This window comes from Macaca mulatta, chromosome 6 (assembly GCF_049350105.2).
Source record: "Macaca mulatta isolate MMU2019108-1 chromosome 6, T2T-MMU8v2.0, whole genome shotgun sequence".
In the NCBI taxonomy this organism is placed as follows: domain Eukaryota; kingdom Metazoa; phylum Chordata; class Mammalia; order Primates; family Cercopithecidae; genus Macaca; species Macaca mulatta.
Window position 1 is genome coordinate 33,601,992 of NC_133411.1, and position 27,204 is coordinate 33,629,195.

Genomic DNA, 27,204 nt, shown 5'->3' on the forward strand with positions numbered 1-27,204 from the left:
ATCGAGACCATCCTGGCTAACATGGTGAAGCCCCATCTCTACTAAAAATACAAAAAAAAAAAAAAAAAAAAAAATTAGCCGGGCATGGTGGCAGGTGCCTGTAATCCCAGCTACTCGGGAGGTTGAGGCAGGAGAATGGCGTGAACCCGGGAGGCGGAGCTTGCAGTAAGCCAAGATCGCGCCACTGCACTCCAGCCAGGGCGACAGAGGGAGACCCTGTCCAAAAAAAAAGTTTTTAAATTAAAAAATAGAAAGATTTGGCCGGGCGCGGTGGCTCAAGCCTGTAATTCCAGCACTTTGGGAGGCCGAGACGGGCGGATCACGAGGTTAGGATATCGAGACCATCCTGGCTAACACGGTGAAACTCCGTCTCTACTAAAAAATACAAAAAACTAGCCGGGCGTGGTGGCGGCGCCTGTAGTCCCAGCTACTCAGGAGGCTGAGGCAGGAGAATGGCGGGAACCCGGGAGGCGGAGCTTGCAGTGAGCTGAGATCCGGCCACCGCACTCCAGCCTGGGCGGCAGAGCAAGACTCCGTCTCAAAAAAAAAAAAAAAAAAAAAAATAGAAAGATTTGGCCAGGTGCGATGGCCTATGCCTGTAATCCCAGCTCTTTGGGAGGCCAAGGCAGGTGGATCACTTGAGGTCAGAAGTTCAAGACCAGCCTGGTCAACAAGGCAAATCCCCGTCTCTACTAAAAATACACACTAAAACATTAGCCCGGTGAGGTGGCGGGCGCCTGTAATCCCAGCTACTCGAGAGGCTGAGGTGGGAGAATTGCTTGAACCTGGGAGGCGGAGGTTGCAGTGAGCCGAGATTGCGCCACTGCACTCCAGCCTGGGCGACAGAGTGAGACTCCATCTCAAAAAGAAAAAAAAAAAAAAAAGATATACAATGCTACTATCTACCATCACTCCAGAACATTCCCTTGTGCCCCTTCCCAGTCCACCCCTGCCCCTCCCCTACCAATCTCTACTGTTTCCCCCCAACCCCACCCCACCCCCATCAGCCGGGGAGAGAGGAGAGGTCTTTTCCATCCTCTCCTGGAGGCTACTGCAGCAGCATTCCAAGCAGAGTCCTCAGGGTCCGTCCAAGGATGAAATGCCATCTGTCTGCATTCTTTTCTTTCCCAGGAATGGCATGCACTTGTGCCCCTTCAGTGCTGGGGATGAGTAAGCATGACATTCATTGTGCCTCAGACTTCTGCGAGGACAATTTGAAAAGTCCTCCATTCAGGATTTCATAAAAACATTCAGGTCCAGACAGCCCTTTATGAAACTGGCTAGCAAAACGAAAGTTTTTAAAAAACAAGTCCAAAAAGCTTACTGTGTGTTAACCTACAGATTATATATTGAAGAAAGCTTACTGTGCATATTTTCATATGATGACACACTTCATATCCTTTAATTGCTAAGGGCAGACAGTGTAATAGGGGATTTAAAAAGAAAAGAACCTGGGTCTGAACCACAAAACAAGCTGAGATGCCTGTTTTTAGACATAAAACCACTCAAATTACTTTTCAATATATGATATTTAAAACCCTGATTTTGCACTACCCACAGCTAGCCTGGTTATCAACAAACTCAAGTGTAGGCACTTGGACACGTCCCTGGTTACACTGGAACCCGCGGTACAAACAGGGTCTTGCCTCTCCCACCCTCCTGCTAGTACTTTTCAGGGTGTTGTGTGTGTGTGTGTGTGTGTGTGTGTAAGGTGGACCCAATAAGGCCATGCATCTCTATAGATCTTGTATCTGCTGCATGCTCAGCCCCAAATTGTCCTGCCCCAGGGACGCCTTTATAAATAATCTAGAGCCACAGTGGGACACAAGCCCAGCTCAGAAAACAGGCTTTTTTATTTTTATTTTTTTTATTGTTTTTGAGACAGAGTCTTGCTCTGTTGCCCAGGCTCGAGTGCAGTGGTGTGATCTGGGCTCACTGCAAGCTCTGCCTCCCGGGTTCACGCCATTCTCCTGCCTCAGCCTCCTGAGTAGCTGGGACAACAGGTGTCCACCACCACGCCTGGCTAACTTTTTGTATTTTTAGTAGAGATGGGGTTTCACCGTGTTAGCCAGGATGGTCTCGATGTCCTGACCTCGTGATCCGCCCACCTCGGCCTCCCAAAGTGCTGGATTACAGGTGTGAGCCACTGTGCCTGGCCAGAAAACAGGCTTTAGATAGGACCCCCTCTGCCCCCAACTCCCTTAATGATAGGGGGCATGAAGGCACAGGGGCTAATTCCCGACAGGAACCGACCCCCCACCCTGTTTCACATTGGACGGAGAATGTTCCACTCTTTACTCCCCAAGTCCCTCCATGCCCTCACCTGGACATCAAGGAACAAGTAAAATCAAGAGTGAGAGACAGCTGAGTCCACCAAAAGTACACGAGCTAAACACATGTGGAAAATAAGACAAGAAGCTGCTAAACTCTACAGTCACAACCACTACTTGGGAATTTAATACAAGCACCAAAGCAGCAAAACATCTGAAAAGCACATGGCATTCATGAGCGCTTATTAAATTCCAAGGATGTCTCAGAGCTAGCTTTCTGGACATAGTAGTGCGGGCCTGGCCAGATAGGAAAGGGGGATGGGGACAAGCAGCAGAGTCGGAAGCCTCCTCTGTAGGTAGGAAAGGTCAAAGAAATATGAGCCTTGTTTCTCAGAACATACAAAGTGCTATGTCTCAATCTAGTTAAGCATTAAACAAAACGAATTAGAAACAAATCCTACTCTCATAAGCCATCTCACCCTGTGCTCGCTCACTTATCCTCTCTGGAAGCAAAAACAAAGCCTTTTTCTATCTTTCATGGTTTAAATGAAACCAGAGATGGTTTAAATGTACTCAGATCTCTTCCAGCAATTCTTATTCCGGAGTAACAGAATTCTAATTTTACAGACCCCCACAAAAAGCAAAGAGGTAATAATACTTCAGGATTTTTAAAAACTCTTTTCTTTTAATCACCCTATCCCCACCCTATTTTTTCTTCAGCATTGTATCATCACCCAGGATTTTTATTTTTATTTTTCCAGACAGAGCCCTTCTCTGTTGTCCGGGCTGGAGTGCAATGGCACGATCTTGGCTCACTGCAACCTCCGCCTCTCAGGTTCAAGTGATTCTCCTGCCTCATCCTCCTGAGTAGTTGGGATCATAGGCATGCGCCACCACACCCAGCTAATTTTATTTTTTTAGTAGAGACAGGGTTTCACCATGTTGGCCAGGGTGGTCTTGAACTCCCGACACTTCAGGTGATCCGCTCGCCTTGGCCTCCCAAAGTGCTGGGATTACAGGCATGAGCCACCGCGCCTGGCTATATGTTTTATTTTTACTTTAGATGCAGAGGGTACATGTGCAGATTTATTACATGGGTATATTGCGTGATGCTGAAGTTTGGGCTTCAATTGAACCCATCATTCAAACGGTGAACATAGTACCCAATAGGTAGTTTTTCAGCCCTTCCCCGACTCCATCCCCGTTTTGAGTCCCGTGTCTGTTGTTCTCATTTTTATGTCCAATACCCAGTGTTTAGTTTCCACTTAGGAGAACATTCAGTATTTGGTTTTCTGTTTCTGCATTAATTCACTTAGGATAATGGACTCCAGCTGCATCCATGTTGCTGCAAAGGACATGATTCCGTTCTTTTTTATGGCTGTATAGTATCCCATGGTGTATATGTACCACATTTTCCTGATCCAATCCATCGCTGATGGGCACCTGGGTTGATTCCATGTCTTTGCTATTGTGAATAGTGCTGTGATATACATGTAACTGCAAATCACCTCAGATTTTAAATATTTGTTTGGCTATTGGTTCCCACCACCAAAACTCCCTGTGCCCCACAAGAACACAAACTCCACTCTTCACTGCTGTCCCCACTGGCCCTGACAAATACCCAGTACATGCTCAATATTTCCTGAAAGAATGAAAGGGATTACTCCATGTGTTATACCAACCACACCAAGTACGGCATTGCTTGTAAATTGTGCTTTAATTTCTGCAATCAGATATGATGCAGTGAGATACAAGTAAAAACTTTCATTGTGCATCCAGAAAATACAAAGCACATGGATACAGGTTTAGCTCAGCAGCTTATTCCCTTATAAAGAAAAAGGTTTTGAATTTAATTAAAGTTAGTTTATCTTCAGTGTAAAAACCTGGAGGTATAAACAAACTCAAGATAATTATATACAGTAAATTCTTTTACATTTCCAAACTTGCACAGTACAGCATTTTAAACAAAGTAAATGGTCTCATTTCAGCTTTCACTGTTAAGCATAATCCACATCCCAATCTCGGATAAAAATTTCACAATATATAAACCCACTGAGAATTCTGTACACAAATACAAGTTATAGAAATCTGATTTCAAATATAAATACAAAAATTGTCATGACCTTACACGTTACAACAGCTTATTTTTCTATTGTAATTTTTAAAAAATCATAGAAAAATATTTCAATGCACATTCAACTGCTATGACAAAGGCCATGACCTTGTGCCTTTAAACCATACTTTGTAGAGTGTAAAGCATCACACCGGGCATTTTTGGAATGAAAATTACGAAGCCTGAAGAGGCTACTGTATAAATATTCATGTTATAATGTGGTAACAAAAATAGCTCCATAGCATATTTGGGAGGCAATGGGGCAGAGAAGGAAGTGGAGGTTAGTGCTAATTTAAGGCGGCCTATAGAATGTATGTGAAGGTAGCTAAGGAACTAGTTAGTGTATTTTAAAATCCCTATCGCAAGCCTAACACTGACCTTGCTAGTAACTCTTAAGGCAATCAAGACGGAACATGTGTTTGGCCCCTAGATGCACGAATCCTCCTCTCCCCTCAACCTTTGTTCATCTTAACAGACCAACTTGGCTCCTGCACTAATACGGAGTGGGGAGAACAGCAAAACAAGTCACCGTATGCACAAAAGACAATTCAGTGCAAACCTAGAAACTCCTCCTAGTCAACAGTTCCCAATTTTCTTTGTTTGGGACGAGGTCTTGCTCCATCACCCAGGCTGGAGTGCAGTGGCACGATCTTAGCTCCGCCTCCCGGACTCACGGGATCCTCCCACCTCAGCCTCTCAAATAGCTGGGACTACAGGCATGCGCCACCACACCCGGCTACTTTTTGTTTTAGTAGAGATGGGGTTTTGCCATGTTGCCCAGGCTGGTCTCGAACACCTAGGCTCAAGCAATTTGCCCGCTTCAACCTCCCAAAGTGCTGGGATTACAGGCGTGAGCCACCACGCCTGGCCTCAAATTTTCTTATTGCCCTTGAGTAACTGAAAGCTTTTCTGGACGGGCACAATGGCTCACGCCTGTAATCCCAGCACTTTGGGAAGCCGAGGCGGACGGATCACGAGGTCAGAGATTGAGACCATCCTGGCTAACAAGGTGAAACCCCATCTCTACTAAAAATACAGAAAACTAGCCGGGCGAGGTGGCGGGCGCCTGTGGTCCCAGCTACTCGGGAGGCTGAGGCAGGAGAATGGCGTGAACTCGGGAGGCGGAACTTGCAGTGAGCCGAGATCTTGCCGCTGCACTCCAGCCTGGGCGACAGAGCCAGACTCTGTCTCAAAAAAAAAAAAGAAAATTTTTCTAAACATGTAACATTCAAATTGGGATCCATACTGAAAAGCAAATATATGTAAAAAGGCAAACATTCAATTTAAAACATTCTAATGAGTTTTGGTTTCTTCCTCTTTTATGGGATTTGACAGGGTTCCACTGAGAACAAAAAAATCAAAAAAACAAAAACAAAAACAAAAAAACACTGCTCCTTACATACAAAGTACACTTTCCTGCATTAAAAAGAAAAAAAATATATGTATGTGTGTGTGTGTGTATATATATATATATATAATTTAGACAGCAGATCCAAGAAGGTGACCAGGCATAGTCAAGTTTCTTCTATGGCTTTTAAAATCACTGAGGTATCATATGATAATCATCACTTCTGATACTTATGTTTAAACTGCTTTCCTATGAAAGCCACATTCAAAAGTGACCCAATCCCATCAGTCCATAAAGGTGAAAGAATGTGAGGAACTTGGCTCAGGGGTTGCGGCAGAAAACCGCAATCACAAGTGCTCCAAATCCTCAGCAGGCAAGTAGAAAAAGGCGAAGCGATTTGTTCCGAACAACGAGAGACTCCAGAGGAATGGAAGCTCCTCAGGAAGGATGTCAGGCAAAGAAACAGATCCCCACAGCGTAACCAAGAGGTTTGGCAATGAGACACTGGGACTACGCGCACCAAGGCAGGGAGTGCAGAGGGACAGCGGCGAGTGGTGTGGAGCAGGCGGAAGAAGACCTGGGGCTGGCAGCACAGAAAAGAGTGTGGTGGCTGACTAGCCCCCACCCACAGGCAAAGCATCAGGATGGATGACACCAGTGGAACTTCCCAGCTGTTTTACAGGCAAAGGGGCATAGAAAGAAAAATTGTGATGGTTTAAGTAAATGCCACACATCTTAATACCTCTATCTGAATCTTCAACTCGCCATACAAATACGTAAAGCTGAACTTGCTTCTATAATTGAGATGGGTTACACAGAAACTTACTATTTCCAATGACTGGATAAATTATCTTGGCACAAAGAGGGTCTGAAGAAAGTATCAAGTCCAAGAATATCTTACTGAAGCCCTTTCTGGTAAACTGGCCATTGCACGCTCTGTATAATACTTAGGCATCAGAAAACGGCCACAACCCTATCACGGCTCAAGTAATAATTCCTTCCAATTAATAATACTACAGATGCAGTTTCAATTGCATAGTCTTTTAGAACCATGAAACGATAATGAGAGCCACCTCTTTTCCCGAAGGCCCAGCTTTACTCCAACGGAGTGCCGGGCTAAGGACCCGGCCAGCATTAGCTGCTGCGTGACATGAATCCGGGGATCAGCTGTCCCCATCTCCCACATTCCTCTTTCACAGTCACTCAACAAACAGGTCACACGTCCCCTAGGTCCACGAACTCATCTTCTCGTTTGGCCAAATCATCTTCGTCTCCCAAAGCTTTCCAGCCACTGGTGGGTAAGACCGGCTTAGAGGAATGTCGCTGGAGCAGAGCGAAAGGAAACAAAGAGGACAGGCGGGCAGAGTTCCTCAGCAGGCAGGGGGCCTCAGCCTGGGGGGCCTGCTGGCTGTGGTGTCTCTCGTCGATCTTCTCTTGTAAACTCTGGACTTCCTCTATCATTTCCAAGAGTTTGCTCATAGTGGCCACTCGGCTACCACCTAGGATTTGGGCTTCTGGAATCCAGCGCAGGTAGCGCTGGGCCCACACTTTGATTTCGGGCCCCTCAATATGCGGTAACAACAAACCATGGTAGTCAGTGGGCTTGCTATGCCAGCTGTCATAGAACTCTCGAAAGTTGTCTTGGAGCTCATCAGAAGAATTAATAAGTTTGCTAATTCTCTTGCCCAGAAGGTTTTTAATCAAATGATCTGTTTCTTCCCTGAAAAATCCTCTTTTGGGAGATGACTTAGATTGCGTAAGTGGCAAAGAAAGTTGTCGTTGATGCTTTGAGAGGAAACAAATAAAAATCGCTGGTTAACATCACAGGCACAGTTAACAGTTGTTACCATAAAAAACAGAGCATAACCCTGCTTTAACAAGTTCCAAGAGACATCAGCGTTGCCATGTGAATGCACACTCATTAACACACGGTGACATCCAGAGGTGGAGTGTTCCTGTGTATTCTCATGGTGCACACTGTACCAGAAACCAATGGGAAAGCAGGTGCATGTGGCAGCTGTGCAGAAAGGCATGCTGGGACAGAGAAAGGAGCTTTCGGTGCCCTCCTCCTCTGTCACAGGAGCTCCACAGGACACAAAGTACTTCTGAAAAAGCTGTTGAACTGAAGATAGTTTAATGATTGAGAGGAACTTGTGGCTCAGGCCTATTTGTGTTCTAAAGGGAAAAAGATGTTTCCTCTTTGAGAACTTTCAGGCTGTTAACCACTACAATCTTCTCAACAACTGCAAGCAGGCACTGCTGACTACCAGAAGATGGTATCGCATGGGTGAAATAGCAGCTTATCAGACATCCAGTGGGAGTTTAAGCCTAAGTCATAAAGATTCTTTTAGATAAAGAAAACAGGCAGGTGAGAGCAAAGAAATTTGATGAGCCAGCTAAGTTGACCAGATTTGTCTGGCAACCTGCAAGGAGTAGAAAATGTGAGAACATTTTCACATTTTCCTATTTCCCCCCTTGGTAATTATCTCTGTGGCCAGAGCAGAGTACTATATTTGGGGGTGCACTGTGAAAGGGTTGTGAGGCTGGGCACAGTAGCTCATGCCTGTAATCCTAGCACTTTGGGAGACCGAGGCAGGCAGATCACCTGAGGCCAGGAGTTCAAGACCAACCTGGCCAAAATGGCAAAACCCCATCTCCACTAAAAATACAAAAAAATTAGCAGGGTGTGGTGGTGGGCACCTGAGGCTGAGGGAGGAGAACTGCTTGAACCCAGGAGGCAGAGGCTGCAGTGAGCCGAGATCATGCCATTGCACTCCAGCCTGGGCAATGAGTGAAACTCCGACTCAAAAAAAAAAAAAAAAGAAAGAAAGGGTTATGAAAGATGGATGTGGTCAGAAGGTCATGAGGGTTCCCCAGTGCTCAAATGAGAAGTAAAAAAACATGGGGAGAAGCTGTTTGTCCAGCTCTTTTGCTCCTATTCATTTGAAGAAGAGATAACAACTTAACTTTCAGGCTTGCTCTAACTCTAACATATTTCCAGCAGTGTTTCTTCCTTGTAAAAAAATATTCTTTATTGTAAAGAAAATTATTACCTTATTATGAAATATGGAATAAAAATATTAAAAAGAAAGCAAAACCATCCACAAGACCACAACTCGGAGGTGACCAGGATTTGACTTTCCATCCAGGCTCAGGAGAGATGAAGGCCAGGATTCAGTGGCCTCTCTTTTCTCCATCGTGAAGATGTGCCAGGCAGGGCAGGGACTACACTGAACCGTCACCCAGTGCTTCCTGCCTGCTTGGTTCTGTGCTCAGTACTCACATTCACTGAGCACATCATTCTCCAAGTCATCATCATTGCCCCATTTTACAAGTGAGGAAACTAAGGCACAGGGGTAAGCAATCTGCCGAAGGCACTGCTGCTCAGTGCCAAAGGTGATGGTTCAAATAGTCTGGCTCCAGAGCCTGGGCTCTCTACTGAGCTCTCCTTGGTTATGGAAGCCCCCTTCTATCTCCTAAGCGAAAAGAGTACTCAAGAGCAGCTGACATGCCAGCAGCTCCGCAGGCCAAAGCCTGGCCTGGGCCTGCGGCTGACACCGAGGCTGCACACTGAAATGGGTCCCTCCCTGTGTGGCATTCGCATGGCAGCACCACATGCTGCTCAGCCCCTGCTTCCTCGGAGTCTCTGCAGAACTTCCCCCAGGCCACCAGGCTGCTCAACGCGTCGCCCCACCTGATATCTGGTCTTCTTACCCAAAGGCTTCAAGGCTTCTTTTCGCCCCCGTCCCAACTGTGATTTAGCTATTTCGACCTGAAATTCTCCACCCCTTCAGCTCAGTCCTTTCCCACCTGCCAACTCCTGGAGCTCAGGCTGTCTGTCTCTATCTCCCAAGGAAAAGAGATGATTAGAAAAGCCCGGTCTGAGGACAGACATGAAATCCATTATTGGAAGGGGAGAGCCTCAGGTTCTCCCCTATAAAACAAGGGGTTGTCCTCGCTGTCTCTGAGGTCCCCTGCCACTCTGGCACAGGGCAGTTTCTGTGGTGTCAATCCGGCGCTCATGAGAATGTGCATGCAGCCACCAGGGGGCACAACACACTGAAGAAAAACCGATTTCTGGCCGAGCTGTTCTGGGGCTCAGGGCAATTCTGGTCAAACTAGCAGGAGACGCTCATCAGAAAGGGGAAACTCCACCCTGGGCCTGCGGCCCCTAAAAGGGCAGAGTGGCCGTTCTGAGTCGTTCAGCAGCCAATATTGTCTCTGCTGGCCGTGGCTCACCCAGGTCCCCAGTCCTCTTTAGAATGGAACCAACTCTGACACCAGAAAGGGCCAGGCTTTCTGAAGCCCCTCCAGATCAGGCAGGATAAGGATGGCATGGAGAAGGCAGTGACATGCGTCGACTTGGACTTACCATCACTGCTCTCTCTTTTGTGGACTCTGTGAGGGAGAAATTCTGGGTCTGAAGACAGAGCTAGGAAATGTCAGTTAAATAATTCATCAGTTAGGCAACTTTGGGATTATCAACTAAAATGAGTTTCTGACATTTGTGGTTCATAGCATAGGTCAGCAAACTGGCCACCCCTCAGGCCAAATCTGGACTGGCACCTGTTCTCGTAAACACTGGAACACAGCTATGCCTACTTGTTCGCCTACTAAGGCTCCTTTTTTTTTTTTTTTTTTTAAGTAAAGGAATAAAGAATGGCTACTCCATGGGCAGAGCAGCCTAAGGCTTCTTTTGTACTACAACAGTAGAGGGGTACTTGTGACAGAGACTTTGCAGCCCTTGACAGAAAGAGTTGTGCAACCCGTGGTTTACAGGCACAGCTCATTAAGAAAAGTCTTACTATTTATTATAATAAATGAACTGGTACTGGCCAAGTAAAACCCACACATTCAGTGTTCCTTTTACTCTACTAATACACACACACAGGCAGGACAAGAGGTACGATTCCATGGAGTATGACCAGGGCAGCAGCATCCACTGTGACATTTGGCAAATGGCCCTGTTGCACCAGGGCAAAGGTGATTTGCTGAAAGCAAAGGATTCTAATGGTCCTTGACAATTTGACCATCACAAGTTTCGACTCTGCAGACCGCTTTGAGGGGAGAACATGCCGGCAGACAGAATCCATAAGTATCTTTTATCACTACATGCATGGGGTCTGGGCAGCTGAACGGGGTTTAGACATGTGGACATCTTACTTTGAAGCGCATTCCTTTCCGTTGGCCTTTGTCCAGTTTTGGCTTTTCCACATAGAGAGGGTTTTTGAGCAATGTCTGGGCTTTGGGTTCAAACTGCACCGACCAATCCCACACGGTGAGCAGATTCAAAGGCTTGCTTTGTGTATCCTGGCCTTCTCTACCCTGCCAAAACAAGCACAGGTCACGCTGTCTTCCAGGGAGGGCTGAGGAAGGCAAACACATACTTTTGGACACAGGCACCAGGAAGTGTGCTCCTGCCCTGCCCTGAGAATGAAGAATCGTAGGCACTTCATTTTTACAGGCTGAGGCTACCTGTGGTTATTCGCTACAAGCTTTTGGTGGGGGAGAAGTGCAAGAACAAGGACACTTCCTTTCCAGCAGTCTACACACCAGCCGCTGTGCTGGGTGCTTCCACAGCCTCGCGAGGTAACTGGTGCTTTTCCAATTTTACATTTGAGGAAACCAAGGCTCAGAAAACTGAACTGCCTAAGGTCATGAAGCTGGTGAGTCACAAGTCTGGGCTCTGAAAGCAGGGCTGTTGCTCCTACTTCACTGGGGGATTTGGTAATCCTCCCAGCTCAAGGAAACCCTGTACCCCTCAGGAGGCTGCTCAGAAGCACTGAGATTATCTAATTGGGGGCACAGCCCAGGAGGGGCCAAAAAGGTTAAGATGGAAGGAAAAGCCTAGCTTCCCTGCTCTGCTGGTCCCCATTCTTTTACAGAGGAATTCCAGGCACCAGGCAAACAGATGGGAGGACATCTGGTCTGACTGTCTTTAAAACAGACAGCTTTGAATTTTGCTTAATTCCCCAGCTTCAACACTTGCTTCTAGCTCCAATATTTACCATGTGACCACAGGTGAGTTACTTATCCTTTTTTTGCCTCAGCTTCCTCCAGGATAATAAAAATGCATATGCCATAGGGTGCTGTAAGGATTAATACCTAAGAAAGTCTTAGAACAATGCTTGGTATATAGTGTTCAGTATCTTTTTTTTTTTGAGATGGAGTCTTGCTCTGCCGCCCAGGCTGGAGTGCAGTGGCCGGATCTCAGCTCACTGCAAGCTCCGCCTCCCAGGTTCACACCATTCTCCTGCCTCAGCCTCCCAAGTAGCTGGAACTATAGGCGCTTGCCACCTTGCCTGGCTAGTTTTTTGTATTTTTTTAGTAGAGACACGGTTTCACCGTGTTAGCCAGGATGGTCTCAATCTCCTGACCTCGTGATCCGCCCGTCTCAGCCTCCCAAAGTGCTGGGATTACAGGCTTGAGCCACCGCACCTGGCCCAATATCTTTTTTAAAATATGGAATGTCTCATGAGTTTGCATGTCATCCTCTCGCAGGGGCCATGCTAATCTTCTCTGTATCATTCCAACTTTCTTTAGTGCATGTGCTGTCAAGTGAAGACCACTTTTAGCATCAGTATTACTGCATCCTACTTGTGAGAGGAAGCCTCTTTAATACACAGGTTCCTAAGAGGGACTCTTACCATGTTAGTATCTTTTTGATGAGGTGAATTGAAGAAGAAGGTGCTAAAAATAGGTATGTACAGGCTATCTGACAAAACAGTCAGGTAAGTCTCTGTGAATTCAAATGCCGGGGGATGCTGGTGCACCAGCTGCCAGACACAATCTAGGAAAAGCAGGAACACAGGAACCTGCATGAAAACAAGATACGTTACTTGGTGGGCAGAGTCCAGTGCAAGCCATCCAGAGTTCAGGGGACAGCACCTCAACAGCTGTGAAATAAGCACTTCTGGAGACTTCATTCTCTGGGAAACACAGAATACTCATTCCATCCCAAGTGAGAAATACGCTCAACTGAAATCACATGCTTGCGATTTATATACCTGTGTCAAAGACATTTCAAAGATGAAATGTGTAAAAACCTCATTATGGATCAGTGTTACAGATGAGCATCTGCAATGGATTCTGATAATAGAAAACACTAACTTAGAACCTCAATTAAGCAAAACGTTATCTCCTCCAAAAAAAATTCCATTCTTCCACTAGTAATACCATATTACCAAAAAATGTACTTAATTATGAGTGCTACTTTGAATTTTGTCAATACAAAGTTACGGGGGGTGGGAGGGAACTTCCATGCCCCACCTCCCACACACTGACTGACAGGGTTTGATTCTGAAGACCAACCTGGAAGAAGCCTCCTGCCCACCCCACACTGAGGGCCAGGAAGACAACGGGGATAGGAGACAAGGGAGAAGCAGTGAAAGTGAGTTTCAAAATGTTTTCAAAATGTATCTTTACAAATCCACAAGCATCATTTATTAGCTCCCAGAGGTGAGCCCTTGATGAGCAGGTAGAGTAGTTTCTAGTATGCTTTATCATTTAGAAAGCGCTTATCTTCCCTGATTCACCAGTGATCCTGCCAGGAGGCTAAGACAAGCTATATTACAGTTTCTCCCTTTCAGAGGAGAAAACGGAAGATTAGAGATGCCCAGAGGCCGGCCCCCAGGGTCTCACACAGGGCTCATGACAGAGAGAGATGCGTGGGAATGCAGCTCTTAAAGCGCAGTGCCGCTTCAATCTTATCACAAATTTGACCACCCAATTTTCCTTCAAAATTCCAATATGTCCACATTGAGATGCTAAGAAACATTTGTACAGCAACTTTATTTCACACCTCACTTTATGCATAATATCATTAAATAGAGTGGAAAATACTTGAACTGCACTGTATAGGCAGGGCAATAGGCTCAGAAAATACGGGTGACCTCTCCAAGGGCTGGGTGAACAGCAGATCAGGTCTCTTCTTAGACTCTTTCCCCATTAGACATGGTGCCTGCCAGTCCCCCCTTTTCTCAAGATATACAAAAACATATGGCTAGGTGCTGTGGCTCATGCCTGTATTTCCAGCACTTTGGGAGGCTGAGGCAGATGGATCACCTGAGCCCGGGAGTTTGAGACCAACCTGGGCAATATGGCAAAACCCATCTCTACAAAAAATACAAAAATTAGCTAGACATGGTAGTGCACGCCTATAGTCCCAGCTACTCAGGAGGCTGAGGCAGGAGGATTGCTTGAGCCCAGGGGGTCGAAACTGCAGTAAGCTATGACTGTGCAACTGTATTCCAGACTGGGCAACAGAGAGAGACCATGTCTCAAAAACAAAACAAGGCCGGGCACTGTGGCTCACGCCTGTAATCCCAACACTTTGGGAGGCTAAAGTGGGTGGATCACCTGAGGTCAGGAGTTTGATATCAGCCTGACCAACATGGTGAAACCCCGTCTCTAATGAAAATACAAAATCAGCCGGAAATGGAGGGGCATGCCTATAATCCCAGCTACTTAAAGAGGCCAAGGTGGGAGAATCACTTGAACCTGGGAGGAGGAGGTTGCAGTGAGCCAAGATCATGCCATTGCACTCCAGCCTGGCCAACAAGAGTGAAACTCCTTCTCTTAAAAAAAAAAAAAAAAAAAGAAAAAGAAAAAGAAAAAAAAACAACCATACTTATCTCCACAAAGTATCAGCTCTTTCTGCCTACCATGTTATGTAAATGCTGTCACCCTTTCAAATTAATTCCATAAAGTCCCTTCCAGGACTGAAAGATGTGATTTCTATTCAGCTCAATGGGACACAGGTGAGTACAGGCCAGGCCTGAAAGAAACCATCTTGCTCAGTGAGAGAGACATGGATCACCCCAGGAACCTGCCAAGCCCTTACGATCAGGAGCCATGGCTCTGTGTACCCACAGCATTCTGTGTCAAGCTGTTCCGCACCACAGACAGACATGCTGACTAACCGGACTATGAAAAACCACAAGTCACACTGCTAGCACACGTCAGCTCTGCAGATGAGTTGATTAAAGAAAGTTTGTGTGTTTTCAGTTTTCCTTTCACCAATCATCAATAAGGCAGCCAACGGAGTGTGTACAGCTGTCACCTAGACATGTACAGCACAATTTGGGGGACTCATTTTCACCAAGTGACCTAAAATGCTAACTCTCCTGTGCCTGAACTTGGAGGCCCAGGCCTGGAGCAATTAATCCAGACACAAGCAGAAGAGGCTGTGGGCACAGTCCCACCCAGGCTACCACTAAGGCCCTGGTAACAGATGGCATTAACATAATCCTGTGCTTTCTTTCTTTTTTTTTTTTTTTTGAGACGGAGTCTCACTCTGTCACCCAGGCTGGAATGCAGTAGCACGATCTCGGCTCACTGCAACCTCTGCCTCCTGGGTTCAAGTGATTCTCCTGCCTCAGCCTCCCAAGTAGCTGGGACTATAGGCATGTGCCACCATGCCCAGCTAATTTTTTGTATTTTTAGTAGACACGGGGTTTCACCATGTTAGCCAGGATGGTCTCTACCTCCTGACCTTGTGATCTGCCTGCCTTGGCCTCCCAAAGTGCTGGGATTACAGGTGTGAGCCACCGTGCCTGGCCCTGTGCTTTATTTCAAAAAGGTTTATGTGTAAGGAAAATTGACTCTGAATGGCTGGGCACGGTGGCTCACGCCTGTAATCCCAGCACTTTGGGAGGCTGAGGCAGGTGGGTCACTTGAGGTCAGGAGTTCAAGACCAGCCTGGCCAACATGGTGATATCCCATCTCTACTAAAAATATCATGGTGGCACACACCTGTAATGCCAATTACTCAGGAGGCTGAGGCAGGAGATAAGCTTAAACCCAGGAGGCAGAGGCTGCAGTGAGCTGAGACTGCACCACTGCACTCTAGCCTGTGCAACAGAGCAAGACTCTGTCTCAAAAAAAAAAAAAAATTGACTCTGAAAATCTGAAATCATTCAGTTCCAAAATCTAAAACTTTATTTATTTTGAGATAGGGTCTCACTGTCACTCAGGCTGGAGTACAGTGGCACAATCATGGCTCACTGCAGCTTTGACCTCCCGGGCTCAAGCAATCCTCTCACCTCACCCTCCCTAGTAGCTGGGGCTGTAGTCAGGCACCACCATGCCCAGTTTATTTTATTTTATTTTTATTTTTGGTAGAGATGAGGTCTCTCTATGTTGCCCAGGCTGGTTTCAAACTCCTGTTCTCCCAAAGTGCTGGGATTACAGGCGCAAATCATCATGCCTGGCTTCCAATTTTCAGATTAAGGATGCTCAACCAGTAATTGAGTGGAGTGCAATTATTCCAAAATCCAAAACAATTTGAAATCTGAAACACGTCTGGTACCATGACTTTCAGATAAGGGATGTTCAACCTATATTTTTTGTAGAAAACCTGCACCCTGCATATCTATTTATTGCAAAGACTAATTTTATAGAAAAGGTAGGAGTCTCCCTCACTGAGTTACTCTATATTTAAGTCTCATTAATAAATATTATTCCCACTATGAAATATGTATACACCCTTGGTGTACACAATTTAGAAAACTCTGAACATACCTGTTAATCTCTTTCCTCTGGGAAAGGTTTCACTATTATTTAAAGTATCCAAAGTCATCACACAATGAAATGATCCTAGTTTTCTTAACAAACCTGTTTGGCTTACACTTTGCAAGCAGCAACCCTACATCTGATGACAGGTATTAAATAAGAGATTCACTAGTTCTCCCCATGACGGAAACAGTCTGCAGTGAGGGAACTCACCTCCTCTTTGTCGTTCTGGCGGAGATGGTTGCAGCGATCCAAGAAACAGTGGCCACCCATGACCCACTCCTTTTGGATGAGGCTCTGGAAACCAATTCTGGTTCGGCAGTGGGGGTCCATCATCAGTTGCACCAGAGAGGAAATGAGACAGCAGAGGTCGGATGCATTCTCCTCTAGGAGAGGCCCCAGTAGCAGTGCAAGGAGGAAGGAGGGCATAAAATGTTAAAAAGTTTCAGAATGCTCTCACTTAAACAGTTAAAAGTAGGATTCCCAACACCAAGGTCTACTATTAACGGTCATGCTCTTATTCCCTAAAGGCAAGGGCCAATAACAAAGGGTTATGTTTTCAGACTGAGAGATGAACTGCTCTAGCATGTCTAGTACAGGTTCTGGCACACGCTGGTACGAAATATGGATTTGCATACTGAATAAATAAATGCAGCATTGCAAAGCTACTTTCAGCATGTGGGGGTCTAGGTGTGCCACACAGAGACAACAGAATCGCCTACATCATGATGACCTGCCAGGCTCCGCAGGCCAAGACTAAAGCTCTTCCCTCCTGGGCTGTGGAAGCCTCCATCACTGAACTCCTTCTGGGCTGTGGAAGCCTCCATCACCGAACTCCTCCTGGGCTGTGGAAGCCTCCATCACCGAACTCCTCCTGGGCTGTGGAAGCCTCCATCACCGAACTCCTCCTGGGCTGTGGAAGCCTCCATCACCGAACTCCTCCTGGGCTGTGGAAGCCTCCATCACTGAACTCCTCCTGGGCTGTGGAAGCCTCCATCACTGAACTCACTGTTTCACGGCTCAGCTGCTTATCAGATTCACCTCAGACATCCCTTCCTCCACTCCTAAGTCCTCCACTAACTCTACTTTGGAGAAAGTTTAATATTTCTTGACTGCAGCAAAATTATTTCTATTTTCAGCTCTAAGGCTCTGTCCTTTTCTGTTTGAGGAATATAGAGGTGCCTGCTTCTCCTGCCTAGCCTAGGAGACAAACCCTTCTTGGTCTACCTGCACATGCCCACCTGCTGCACTTTCCAAAACTCATTTGATGAAAAGTTCACTCACATACTTGTTTAACATTCATCACTTAGAGCAAAACACCACACATCTTTATCCGTGCATTTGTCTTAGAGTTTTAAGATCCTAAAAGTCAGGGTCTACAGCCCCATAGTTTCCCTTTCACAAAAACAGGTGCAACTCAAGTTGTTTTAAAAAAATGTCCATGAGGAGGATGGCGCTAGTATCACTGGCGTTAGAGAAACTTAAGACTGAATTGTAGGCTGGGCGCGGTGGCTCACGCCTGTAATCCCAGCACTTTGGTAGGCCGAGGCAGGTGGATCACTATGTCAGGAGTTCAAGACCAGTCTGACCAACATGGCGAAACCCCTTCTCTACTAAAAATACAAAAATTAGCCAGGTGTGGTGGCGCACACCTGTAATCCCAGCTACTCGGGAGGCTGAGGCAGGAGAATCGCTTGAACCTGGGAGGCAGAGGTTGCAGTGAGTCGAGATCAAGCCATTGCACTCCAGCCTGGGCGACAGAGGGAGACTCCGTCTTAAAAAAAAAAAAAAAATGAATTGTAACTAGGGAGGTGCTCATACTGTGACAACTCTTTCATCTTGACCGCTATAATCACAGAGCACTATGGGTCCAAGCTTACACTTCTCCCTCCAGGAAACAAGCCTCAACCATGGGATGACATGGGTTACAGAGAAACAAATTTTTGTTTTTGCCTTCTAGTGCTACCGGTTTTCAAAACAAGTTTCTTTTTTTTGGAGACAGAGTCTCACGCTGTCACTCAGGCTGGAGTGCAGCAGCACAATCTCAGCTCACTGCAACCTCTGTCTCCCAGATTAAAGGAATTCTTGTGCCTCAGCCTCCTGAGTAGCCAGGACTACAGGTACACAGCACCATGCCCGGCTAATTTTTATATTATTAGTAGAGCCAGGGTTTCATCATGTTGGCCAAGCTGGTCTCCAACTCCTGACTCCGAGTGATCTGCCTTCCTTGGCTTCCCAAAATTCTGGGATTATAGGTGTGAGCCACCGTGTCCAGCCACAAGTTTCATTTTTAAGGAACTCTTTCTTCTTGGATCTGAAGGGTGTTAATGATACTCCTGTGGGTAATGGAATGAGGGACTAAAAGAGATTTCAGAGGTGAGACAACTCAGCAGTCCATCCAGGAGTGAAGGACGTCTTAGTTCCATCAGTCAAAGATTCAGATTTCACTTTATGCAGCTCTGTGATTAATGTGTTCTGGCCCTGAATCCTTCCATTTCTTAGACCTCCAATCTTTATCCCTCCTCCTTTTCACTAGTTGCTCAGTACTCAAACAATGCTCTGTTCTGTCACGGCTGGTTGGGTCTTTTTCAATAGCACACTTAAGGCAACTCTCTCATTAGGTTGCAAACTTCTAGAAGGCAGAACAGAGCCCTGCACATGGCAGGGGCTCAATAAATGTATTCAAATCTAAGTCGGTCAGCCAATGTCAGACAGACAGAGCCACAGAAAGACACATCTTCCAGACTGCCCTTAGAACCTAGGGCCAACAGTTACAGAGAGTTTCAGAGAATGATAAAAGCTTGAGGGTATAAGCATGAGACAATCTACTTAATTTATAGTGTGGGGCTATATGAAACTTAATATTTCTAAACAGCAGGTAATGTTTGAGTTCATATGTAACTAGTTACAGCACCAGTCTTCGCTGCATGGTGGTTTACACTTGCTTTCGCACATTCTGAATGTTTGCATCATGTACAGCAAGTTAAACCCACTGAGGAAAAGGAACTCACAGGCCACCAAGTTTCTATGGTAACTGTATAAAGTTGTCAACCACAAAGATATAAAAATAACAACCAAGTCATCCATGGATCTCTTTATATAAGAAGGATTCTAAAAAGATTTTAACTTTAACCAAGCTCAGTTAATATAAAACAAAATCCAAAACATTAAGAAATGTGAGCTTTGGTAAAGATACCAAAAAATTCCTTCATGGATGGTGAATAGGTCTGCCAAGTTTGAAGTGAAAGAATTTTGTTTTAAACTCTAACACTGAAATCCAAGGCAAAGGATTCCAAGGTTAGGGAGAAAGGAATAGGAAGGATTTCTACACTAACTCACTCCTTTTGTTTCCAAATACACAAAGCTATATATATAAAAATTGAATCTCAAGTGAAGGAAAATGGAAATCATCCTTTGTGCTTCCTATATATTACCTAAAAGAAGAACATTCATGTTTTGTGCTTCCATACATTCTGTAATCTCTATTGCTTTTTTCAGGCAACGTCTAAATAGGAAAGAGACAAGAAAAAGGGGCATTAGTTCATGAGCTTGGTAACAAAAACATTAAGTAGTTTAGAGATAGTCTGACTTGATCTTCAGTCTTCTCTCTTATTTTTTTTTTTTCCATGCTAAAATCCTCCAGAAAAGAAACTAATTTCCATTTACATTATTTAAATACCAGGATATATTCCTGCCCATTAGAAACTGAAAATTTTCAGAAGGGAATCCTAAAATTGATATGAAAATGCTCCTAGGTAATTTCTAAACTAGACATTCTTATTAAAAACTCATGCTTGAGTCTGCTGCTGAGCAAGATTCATAAAAATCAAACATACCTGGAGAATGCGAGACATGTCCAGATTACTTTCCTTAAGGTGACCTGCTGAATGTATCAGAGTGGCTAAAAAGCTCCAATATGCTCAGAAATCCTTTTTGTCTCTCTCTACACATTATTCCCTTTGCAACTGTTGCCATTATTCCCAGCTTGGACTTGTATAACTGGGGGCCTTCATGTATGTTGTCTTCTGCTCGCAGAGGTGTCCTCTCCTACCCCCCAGCCACCCTCCCTTCCCACACCCCGACCCTTCATCTGGCTAGAGATGCTCACCCTTCTCTGCCCACCCCACACAAAGAAGGGTTATTTGCTTTTACAACATTTATCCCTGTCTCCCATTATATATTCAAATTATGAGATGTGTAGCAGGATGTCTGAAGCACAGTTCAGTGTCTGGAGGGCCAAGGCTCCTTTCCACAGTACTCACTTCAGAATGGAGGGAGAATGTGTGTGAGGCAGCAGGAAGCATTGCTCTCCCTCCTGAAATGTAGCCTAGCATTAGACCTACTGTCTCACCTTGATCATCATTTCTGTTTTGCACCTTTCTCTGCCATATCCTCTATTTAATGGCAACAGAGAAGAGCTATTCGATATAGAAAGCAGGAAAGGCAATATAACTGTTCTCTGGAACTCTCAACCTAACTCCCAAACCACGAATAACTGACATTAATCATGGTTTTTAAAAACACAGATAATATATGCATAAGACACAAGATTAAAAGAGGTATTCAGTGAAAAGTCAGTATCACTCCTGTTCTCACCCTCAATTTCCTCCCTGGAGGCCAGCACTGCTGCCTCAATAATAATTCTGGGTTGTCACACTCTTTCTGTGGTTTTTCAATGCCTTGTCTGTAGAGTACACCTCCTTGTAAGCAGGTGGCATGTTCATAAATTCCTATCAAATGTGCACAGAAATAAGTAGCAAATATAAAATCTAGCTGTAGAACATGTGATCTAAGAATATTTAACTTTGAAATACCAGTTAAATTATTTGTCAGTTTGATCTACTACCCTGAGTTAGACAATTATAAAATTCAAGAGTAAAACAATGGTTTGAAATACCTGATTATGTCAAGCCAGCTGCTACTTTCCAACAGAGAAAACCATTTTATATCTGTGTCCCAAAATTCAGTACTGTTATCTAAAAAAAGAAAAAGGAGTAAAGACGTCAGGTCATTGTTCACTGACATACTTGCCACAAAAATCCTGTGCTCCTCAACTGTGTCATTCAGATTAACAGTCCTGACTCAAACTGCAGAATCCAGGCACAGGACTCTATTATGAGTAAGGGTCATTTCAAAACTTCAGCTGAAACGGTTTCTGAGCTGTAGGGCCCTAGGAGGTTTTGGTGGTCAAAAAGAGATCTTTATTGCTGAAATAAGAAATTCCTACAATGCATACACAAAGCCATGGTTCATCCTGTAAGTCGACAGAGAGTAACATGCTTTAGGCAGAAATAGCTGACATCTAGGCTGCTAATTCTAGAAGTGGAAAACGCAACTGGATCCATCCTGATGCCACAGAAGCCTAAGGGTCAGACTGGACCTTCATTAGAATCTCAATGCACAAGTTTGTGCACCCAGCATACCATGACATGACTCCCCCTGCATGCCTTATAAAACAGAGAACCTTAAATCTTACAGAAATCCAATATATTTAAAAGTTGCAAACTCAGGTTGGGTGCTGTGGCTCATGCCTATAATCCCAGCACTATAATCCCAGAAGCAGGAAGATCACTTGAGGCCAGGAGTTTGAGGCTGCAGTGAGCTATGATGGTGCCACTGCACCACAGCCTTGGCAACAGAGTGAGACCCTGTTTCTAAAAAATGAAAAAAAAAAAAAAAAAAAGGCTGGGCACAGTTGCTCATGCCTATAATCCCTACACTTTGGGAGGCCGAGGCAGGTGGATCACCCGAGGTCAGAAGTTCGAGACCAGCCTGACCAATATGGACAAACCCCGTCTCTACTAAAATACAAAAAAAATTAGCTGGGGGTGCTGGCGCATGCCTGTAATCCCAGCTACTTGGGAGGCTGAGGCAGGAGAATTGCTTGAACCGGGGTGGCAGAGGTTGCGGTGAGCTGAGATCACACCATTGCATTCCAGATGGGGCAACAAGAGCGAAACTCTGTCTCAAAAAAAAAAAAAAAGAAAAGAAAAAAAAAGTTGCAAACTCAAATCAATAAAAGACAGATATCCCTGAAAGTCCTGAGTGATTGAAATAAAACTAGAATGAATGTCCTTGATTAAACAGTAAACATGTATTGCAATGTTTTAGTTTGAGTTAGAGTCATACATTGCTGTTTCCCTTGCAAGAGTGTAAGTTCCTGGTGTTATATTTCTCTTTATCACCAACACCTAGCATAGTTAGCATATACAAGGGGACTTCAAAAGTATGTGAAAACATGGAATTAAAAGATGAAAATAAAAAATATAAACTTTATTTCTCATCATAAGCTCCATCAAGTTTAAGACACTCTCATAAGAGATGATACCAGCCATTTAGTTCACCCCTAAAGAACTGAGGGTCCTGGGAATTTAACCACGTTATTGTAGTCTATTTTACATTATTAACTAAAAAAAAAAAAAAAATGGGTTCCCTTTAAGGATTTTTTTTTTTTTTTTTTTTTTTTGAGATGGAGTTTTGCTCTTGTCACCCAGGCTGGAGTGCGATGACACAATCTCGGCTCACTGCAATCTCTGTCTCCTGGGTTCAAGCGATTCTACTGTCTCAGCCTCCCGAGTAGCTGGGATTGCAGGCGCCCGCCACCGTGCCTGGCTAATTTTTGTATTTTTAGTAGAGATGGGGTTTCACCATGTTGGCTAAGCTGGTCTCGAACTCCTGACCTCTGATGATCCGTCCACCTTGGCCTCCCAAAGTGCTGCAATTATACACGTGAGCTACTACGCCCAGCCCCCTTTAAGGATTTTTTAAGATTAGAAAATGAAGTCAGAAGGAGCCAAATCAGACTTTTAAGGTAGATCCCTAATGAATTCCCATCAAAACTCTTGCAAAGGCTGGGCGCGGTGGCTCAAGCCTGTAATCCCAGCACTTTAGGAGGCCGAGACGGGCGGATCACGAGGTCAGGAGATCGAGACCATCCTGGCTAACACGGTGAAACTCCGTCTCTACTAAATACAAAAAACTAGCCAGGCGAGGTGGCGGGCGTCTGTAGTCCCAGCTACTTGGGAGGCTGAGGCAGGAGAATGGCGTGAACCCGGGAGGCGGAGCTTGCAGTGAGCTGAGATCCGGCCACTGCACTCCAGCCTGGGCGACAGAGAGACTCCGTCTCCCAAAAAAAAAAAAAAAAAGACAAAAAAACTCTTGCAAAATTGCCCTTGTTTGATAGGAGGAATGAGCAGTACACAAGGACCCTCTGACAAAGTTTTCCTGGGCATTTTTCTACTAAAGCTTTGGCCAACTTTCTTAAAACATTCTTATGGCTGGGCACGGTGGCTCATGCCTATAATCCCAGCACTTTGGGAGGCCGAGGAAGGCAGGTCACTTGAGGTAAGGAGTTCAAGACCAGTCTGGACAACATGGTGAAACCTTGCCTCTACTAAAAATACAAATATTATCTGGGCGTGGTGGTGCAGCCCTGTAATTACAGCTACTCAGGAGGCTGAGGCATAAGAATCACTTGAACCCAGGAGGCAGAGGTTGTAGTGAGCCAAGATCACACCACTGCACTCCAGCCTGGGCGACAGAGTGAGAATCTGTCTCAAAAAAAACAAAAACCTCTCCTAATAAGCAGAGAGGTTTGGTCAGAAAGTCAACAAGCAAAATGGCTGGAGCATCACAAAAAACTGTTGCCATGACCTTTGCTCTTGACCCATCTGCTTTTGCCCTGGCTGGACCACTTCCACCTCTCAGTAGCCATTGCTTTGATTGTACTTTGTCTTCAGGATCGTACTGGTAAAGCCATGTTTCTTCTCCTGCTAACAATTCTTCAAAGAAATGCTTCAGGATTTTGATCCCACTTGTTTAAAATTTCTGTTGAAAGCTCTGCTCTCATCTGAATCTAATCTGGGCACAATGGTTTTGGCACCTACTGAGTAGAAGGTTTTTTTGTTTGTTTGTTTGAGATGGAGTCTTGCTCTATTACCCAGGCTGGAGAGCAGTAGCATGATCTTGGCTCACTGCAACCTCTGCCTCCCAGGTTCATTTTCCTGCCTCAGCCCCTCCAAGTAGCTGGGATTACAGGCACCTGCCAGTACACCCGGCTACTTTTTGTATTTTTAGCAGAGATGGGGTTTCGCCATGTTGGCCAGGCTGGTCTCAAACTCCTGAACTCAAGTGATCCGCCCGTCTCAGCCTCCCAAAGTGCTGGATTGCAGGCATCAGCCACTACGTCCAGTGAGTAGGTTTGATCAACTTTAACTTTTCAGTCAGAATTATGTAGGCTGAACCAATTGAGATGTCTATGGAATTGACTATTGTTTCTTCTACTGTTGGTCCTCTTCAATTAGGGCAGAAACAAGATTAATTTTTTCCTTGCAAATTGATGTGGACAGTTTGCTGCTGCAGGCTTCATCTTCAACATTATCTGCTCCTTCTTAAAAATGAGTTGTCCATTTGTAAACTGCTTATTTCTTTGGGGCATTGTCTCCGTAAACTTTCTGTAAAGCATCAATAATTCTACCATTCTTCCACCCAAGCTTCACCATAAATTCAATATTTGTTTTTGCTTCAATTTCAGCAGAATTCATGTTGCTCTAATAGGCGCTGTTTTCAAACTAATTTCTTACCCTTCTTAGCTCCTCAGACCAGATCCTGCTCAGGCATATTATAATAAGTTAGTAGAGTTATTTTGGGGTAAAAAAGTTTGGGAATTCATGCATAGTTTTTTCATAATACACATTTTCCATGAACTTTTTGAACACCCCTTGTTCAATGGAAACTCAAAAAATGTCACGGAATGAATCCCAAAATAGTTAAGCATTTGCTAGGCTAAAAAGTCCAAGTTAGTCCAGGCAGTGGCTCATGCCTATAATCCCAGCACTTTGCGAGGCCAAAGTGGAGGATCGCTTGAGCCCCGGAGTTCAACATCAGTCTGGGCAACATTATGGGACTCTGTCTCTACAAAAAATACAAAAATTAGCCAGGTGAGGAGGCATGTGCCTGTAATCCCACCTGCTTGGGAGGTAGAGGTGGGAGGATCACTTGAGCCTGGGAGTTTTAAGGTTGCAGTGAGCTGTGATCATGCCACTGCACTCCAGTCTGGATGACAGAGGTGAGACCCTGTCTCAAAAAAAAAAAGAAAAAAAAAATGTCCAAGTTAGGAAAAGTTACCTATAGGCATGACAAATCTCAGATCGTAAAGTCTCATTCTAGAATGAAGAGAATCAATGAGTGACTGAGCAGTGTTAAATATGAGGCACCAGTAGGCAGCCTGGGCAGGAAAATGGGGGGTAGCTGGGATGGGCATATTTCATTTTCTATTTTGTACACTTTTGATAAAACTTTTAATATTGTTAGAAACTGTATATTCCCAATCAGGGGGAAAAATTAAAGCATTTCCACTTTGGGAAAAAGTCTACATAGGAAAATGAACATTATTCACTTTATAAATCACTGCAAGTCAACAAATATAAATGCTACATAGATAAAAAACTTTTAAAGGAAGAAACCAAAATGCTCACCACTGGGCAACTGGTATGCTGAGGAAGGGGAGAAGAGGAGGGTGGCCGTGTTATCACTGCCACAATAAGGAGGCAGTGGGGGAAAGCCTGGAGAGAGATGAGGAGAGAAGCGTGGTAAAGGCAGCCAGACCCCGGGCTCCATGACATCGCAGCCCTGGGCTCTGCATACTACCTTAAGGAACCCAGGGAAAAGGCACCAACTTTCACCTGATCTGCCTGGCATGTCTTTCCCCATGACACAAAAGTTTTTGCTCAGTATTCTTCTCACCTATCAGAAATAGCTGTTTAAATTTAGAGTATGCAGTCTGGATTTCCTGCAGGGATAGGAAGTTGCTTGACAGGTCTTCCGTTTTAACAATTTCATAGGGTGGCCTGTGGATGGTCTTGTAAACTCTAGGTATCAAAAAGGAATATGAGATTAGAACAGCAAACACAAATTTTGCCTAAGGATTTACTATGTGCCACAATCTGTGTTAAGGGCTCAGTAGGCATTCTTCCATTTAATCTTCACCTACCAGGCAATTGCTGCGGGACTCCTGTTCCCAGTCAATGGGTGTGGAAATGGAGGTGCATAGAGTAAAACTGCCCGGCCCAAGATTATCCAATTTATAAACTGATAGAGCCATGATCTGGACCAAGGCAATGTAACTCTGAGTCTATTCCTTCTTTTTTTTTTTTTAAATTCATCTACTTTGGGTTTTTTTGTTTTTAATTTGAAACATGCAGAAAGTAGAATAGTACAGAGACATGTACCATGACCTAAATTTGACAATTGTTAACATTACAGACATCATGTCACCTCCCTGCTGAAGACTTTAGCGTGCACCTCTAAAAACAACGCAGGTGACATTCTTAACTATTATGTTATACTGACTCCTTTCAAATTAACTCGAAACGATCACTATAAGTTGTATTCCCCTAGCACTAAGCTACCAGTGGGTAAATAGAAATAGACATACTACTAAGATCTGTTCCCTGCTTCTTGGAAAACAAGAACTGAACAAGAACAAAATGTAGAACTAGTACTGACCCATCTAAGAAGCTCTTTTGGATTTGTAAAATGCCATCATCCTGTTCTTTGGGCAGTGCTGACATTTTCAAAAGGGCACTTCCATTGTGGCAGGACCAACACCATATCTGTAGAAACAAATAAAGATTTACCAGATATAATAAACACAACCCAACAGGGGACACTTCAGCTTAGCATTTAAATGCATACATGGAAATTTGTAACTTCAGTATGAAATGGCTGGACATACTCAACTTTATTAAGCCTGGGAGTATTTAGTCACAACAAAAAAGAATGATTTAGTTTTAAAAAATAAACAGGTCTAGGTAGTCAGACACAGACTTACGGTCTAACATATACCTTTTGACTTATCATCAGCTGGTAACCCAGATGATGACAACAACATTATTATTATTATTATTATTATTATTATTATTAGGATAGTAGATATCATTCAAGTGCAGCTTATTACATGT

General features: G+C 44.6%; 1 protein-coding gene, 1 long non-coding RNA gene and 1 other non-coding gene across 7 annotated transcripts in view; 1 reads left to right on the forward strand and 2 right to left on the reverse strand.

The window, feature by feature from the left end:
- Positions 1-3,968: 3,968 nt before the first annotated feature.
- Positions 3,969-27,204, reverse strand: part of MTMR12 (myotubularin related protein 12) — an 88,373-nt gene continuing 65,137 nt past the window's right edge. For 2 of the 5 annotated variants that reach the window (XM_028849144.2, XM_078003876.1), the window contains 10 exons: positions 26,750-26,856; positions 25,988-26,112; positions 25,720-25,806; positions 21,141-21,219; positions 19,678-19,748; positions 16,457-16,629; positions 12,379-12,546; positions 10,895-11,056; positions 10,104-10,163; positions 5,592-7,516 (listed from right to left, as the gene is read on the reverse strand). In XM_028849144.2, the coding sequence (XP_028704977.2) occupies positions 6,947-7,516; positions 10,104-10,163; positions 10,895-11,056; positions 12,379-12,546; positions 16,457-16,629; positions 19,678-19,748; positions 21,141-21,219; positions 25,720-25,806; positions 25,988-26,112; positions 26,750-26,856 (1,602 nt within the window). In that variant the 3' untranslated portion in view covers positions 5,592-6,946. 5 annotated transcript variants of the gene reach the window in all.
- LOC144341390 (uncharacterized) lies at positions 11,274-11,730 on the forward strand. The gene is made up of 2 exons (XR_013418294.1): positions 11,274-11,397; positions 11,617-11,730. It is a non-coding gene; the product is annotated as an uncharacterized LOC144341390 (long non-coding RNA).
- LOC114679077 (U6 spliceosomal RNA) lies at positions 12,188-12,291 on the reverse strand. Its single transcript, XR_003730765.1, has one exon. It is a non-coding gene; the product is annotated as a U6 spliceosomal RNA (small nuclear RNA).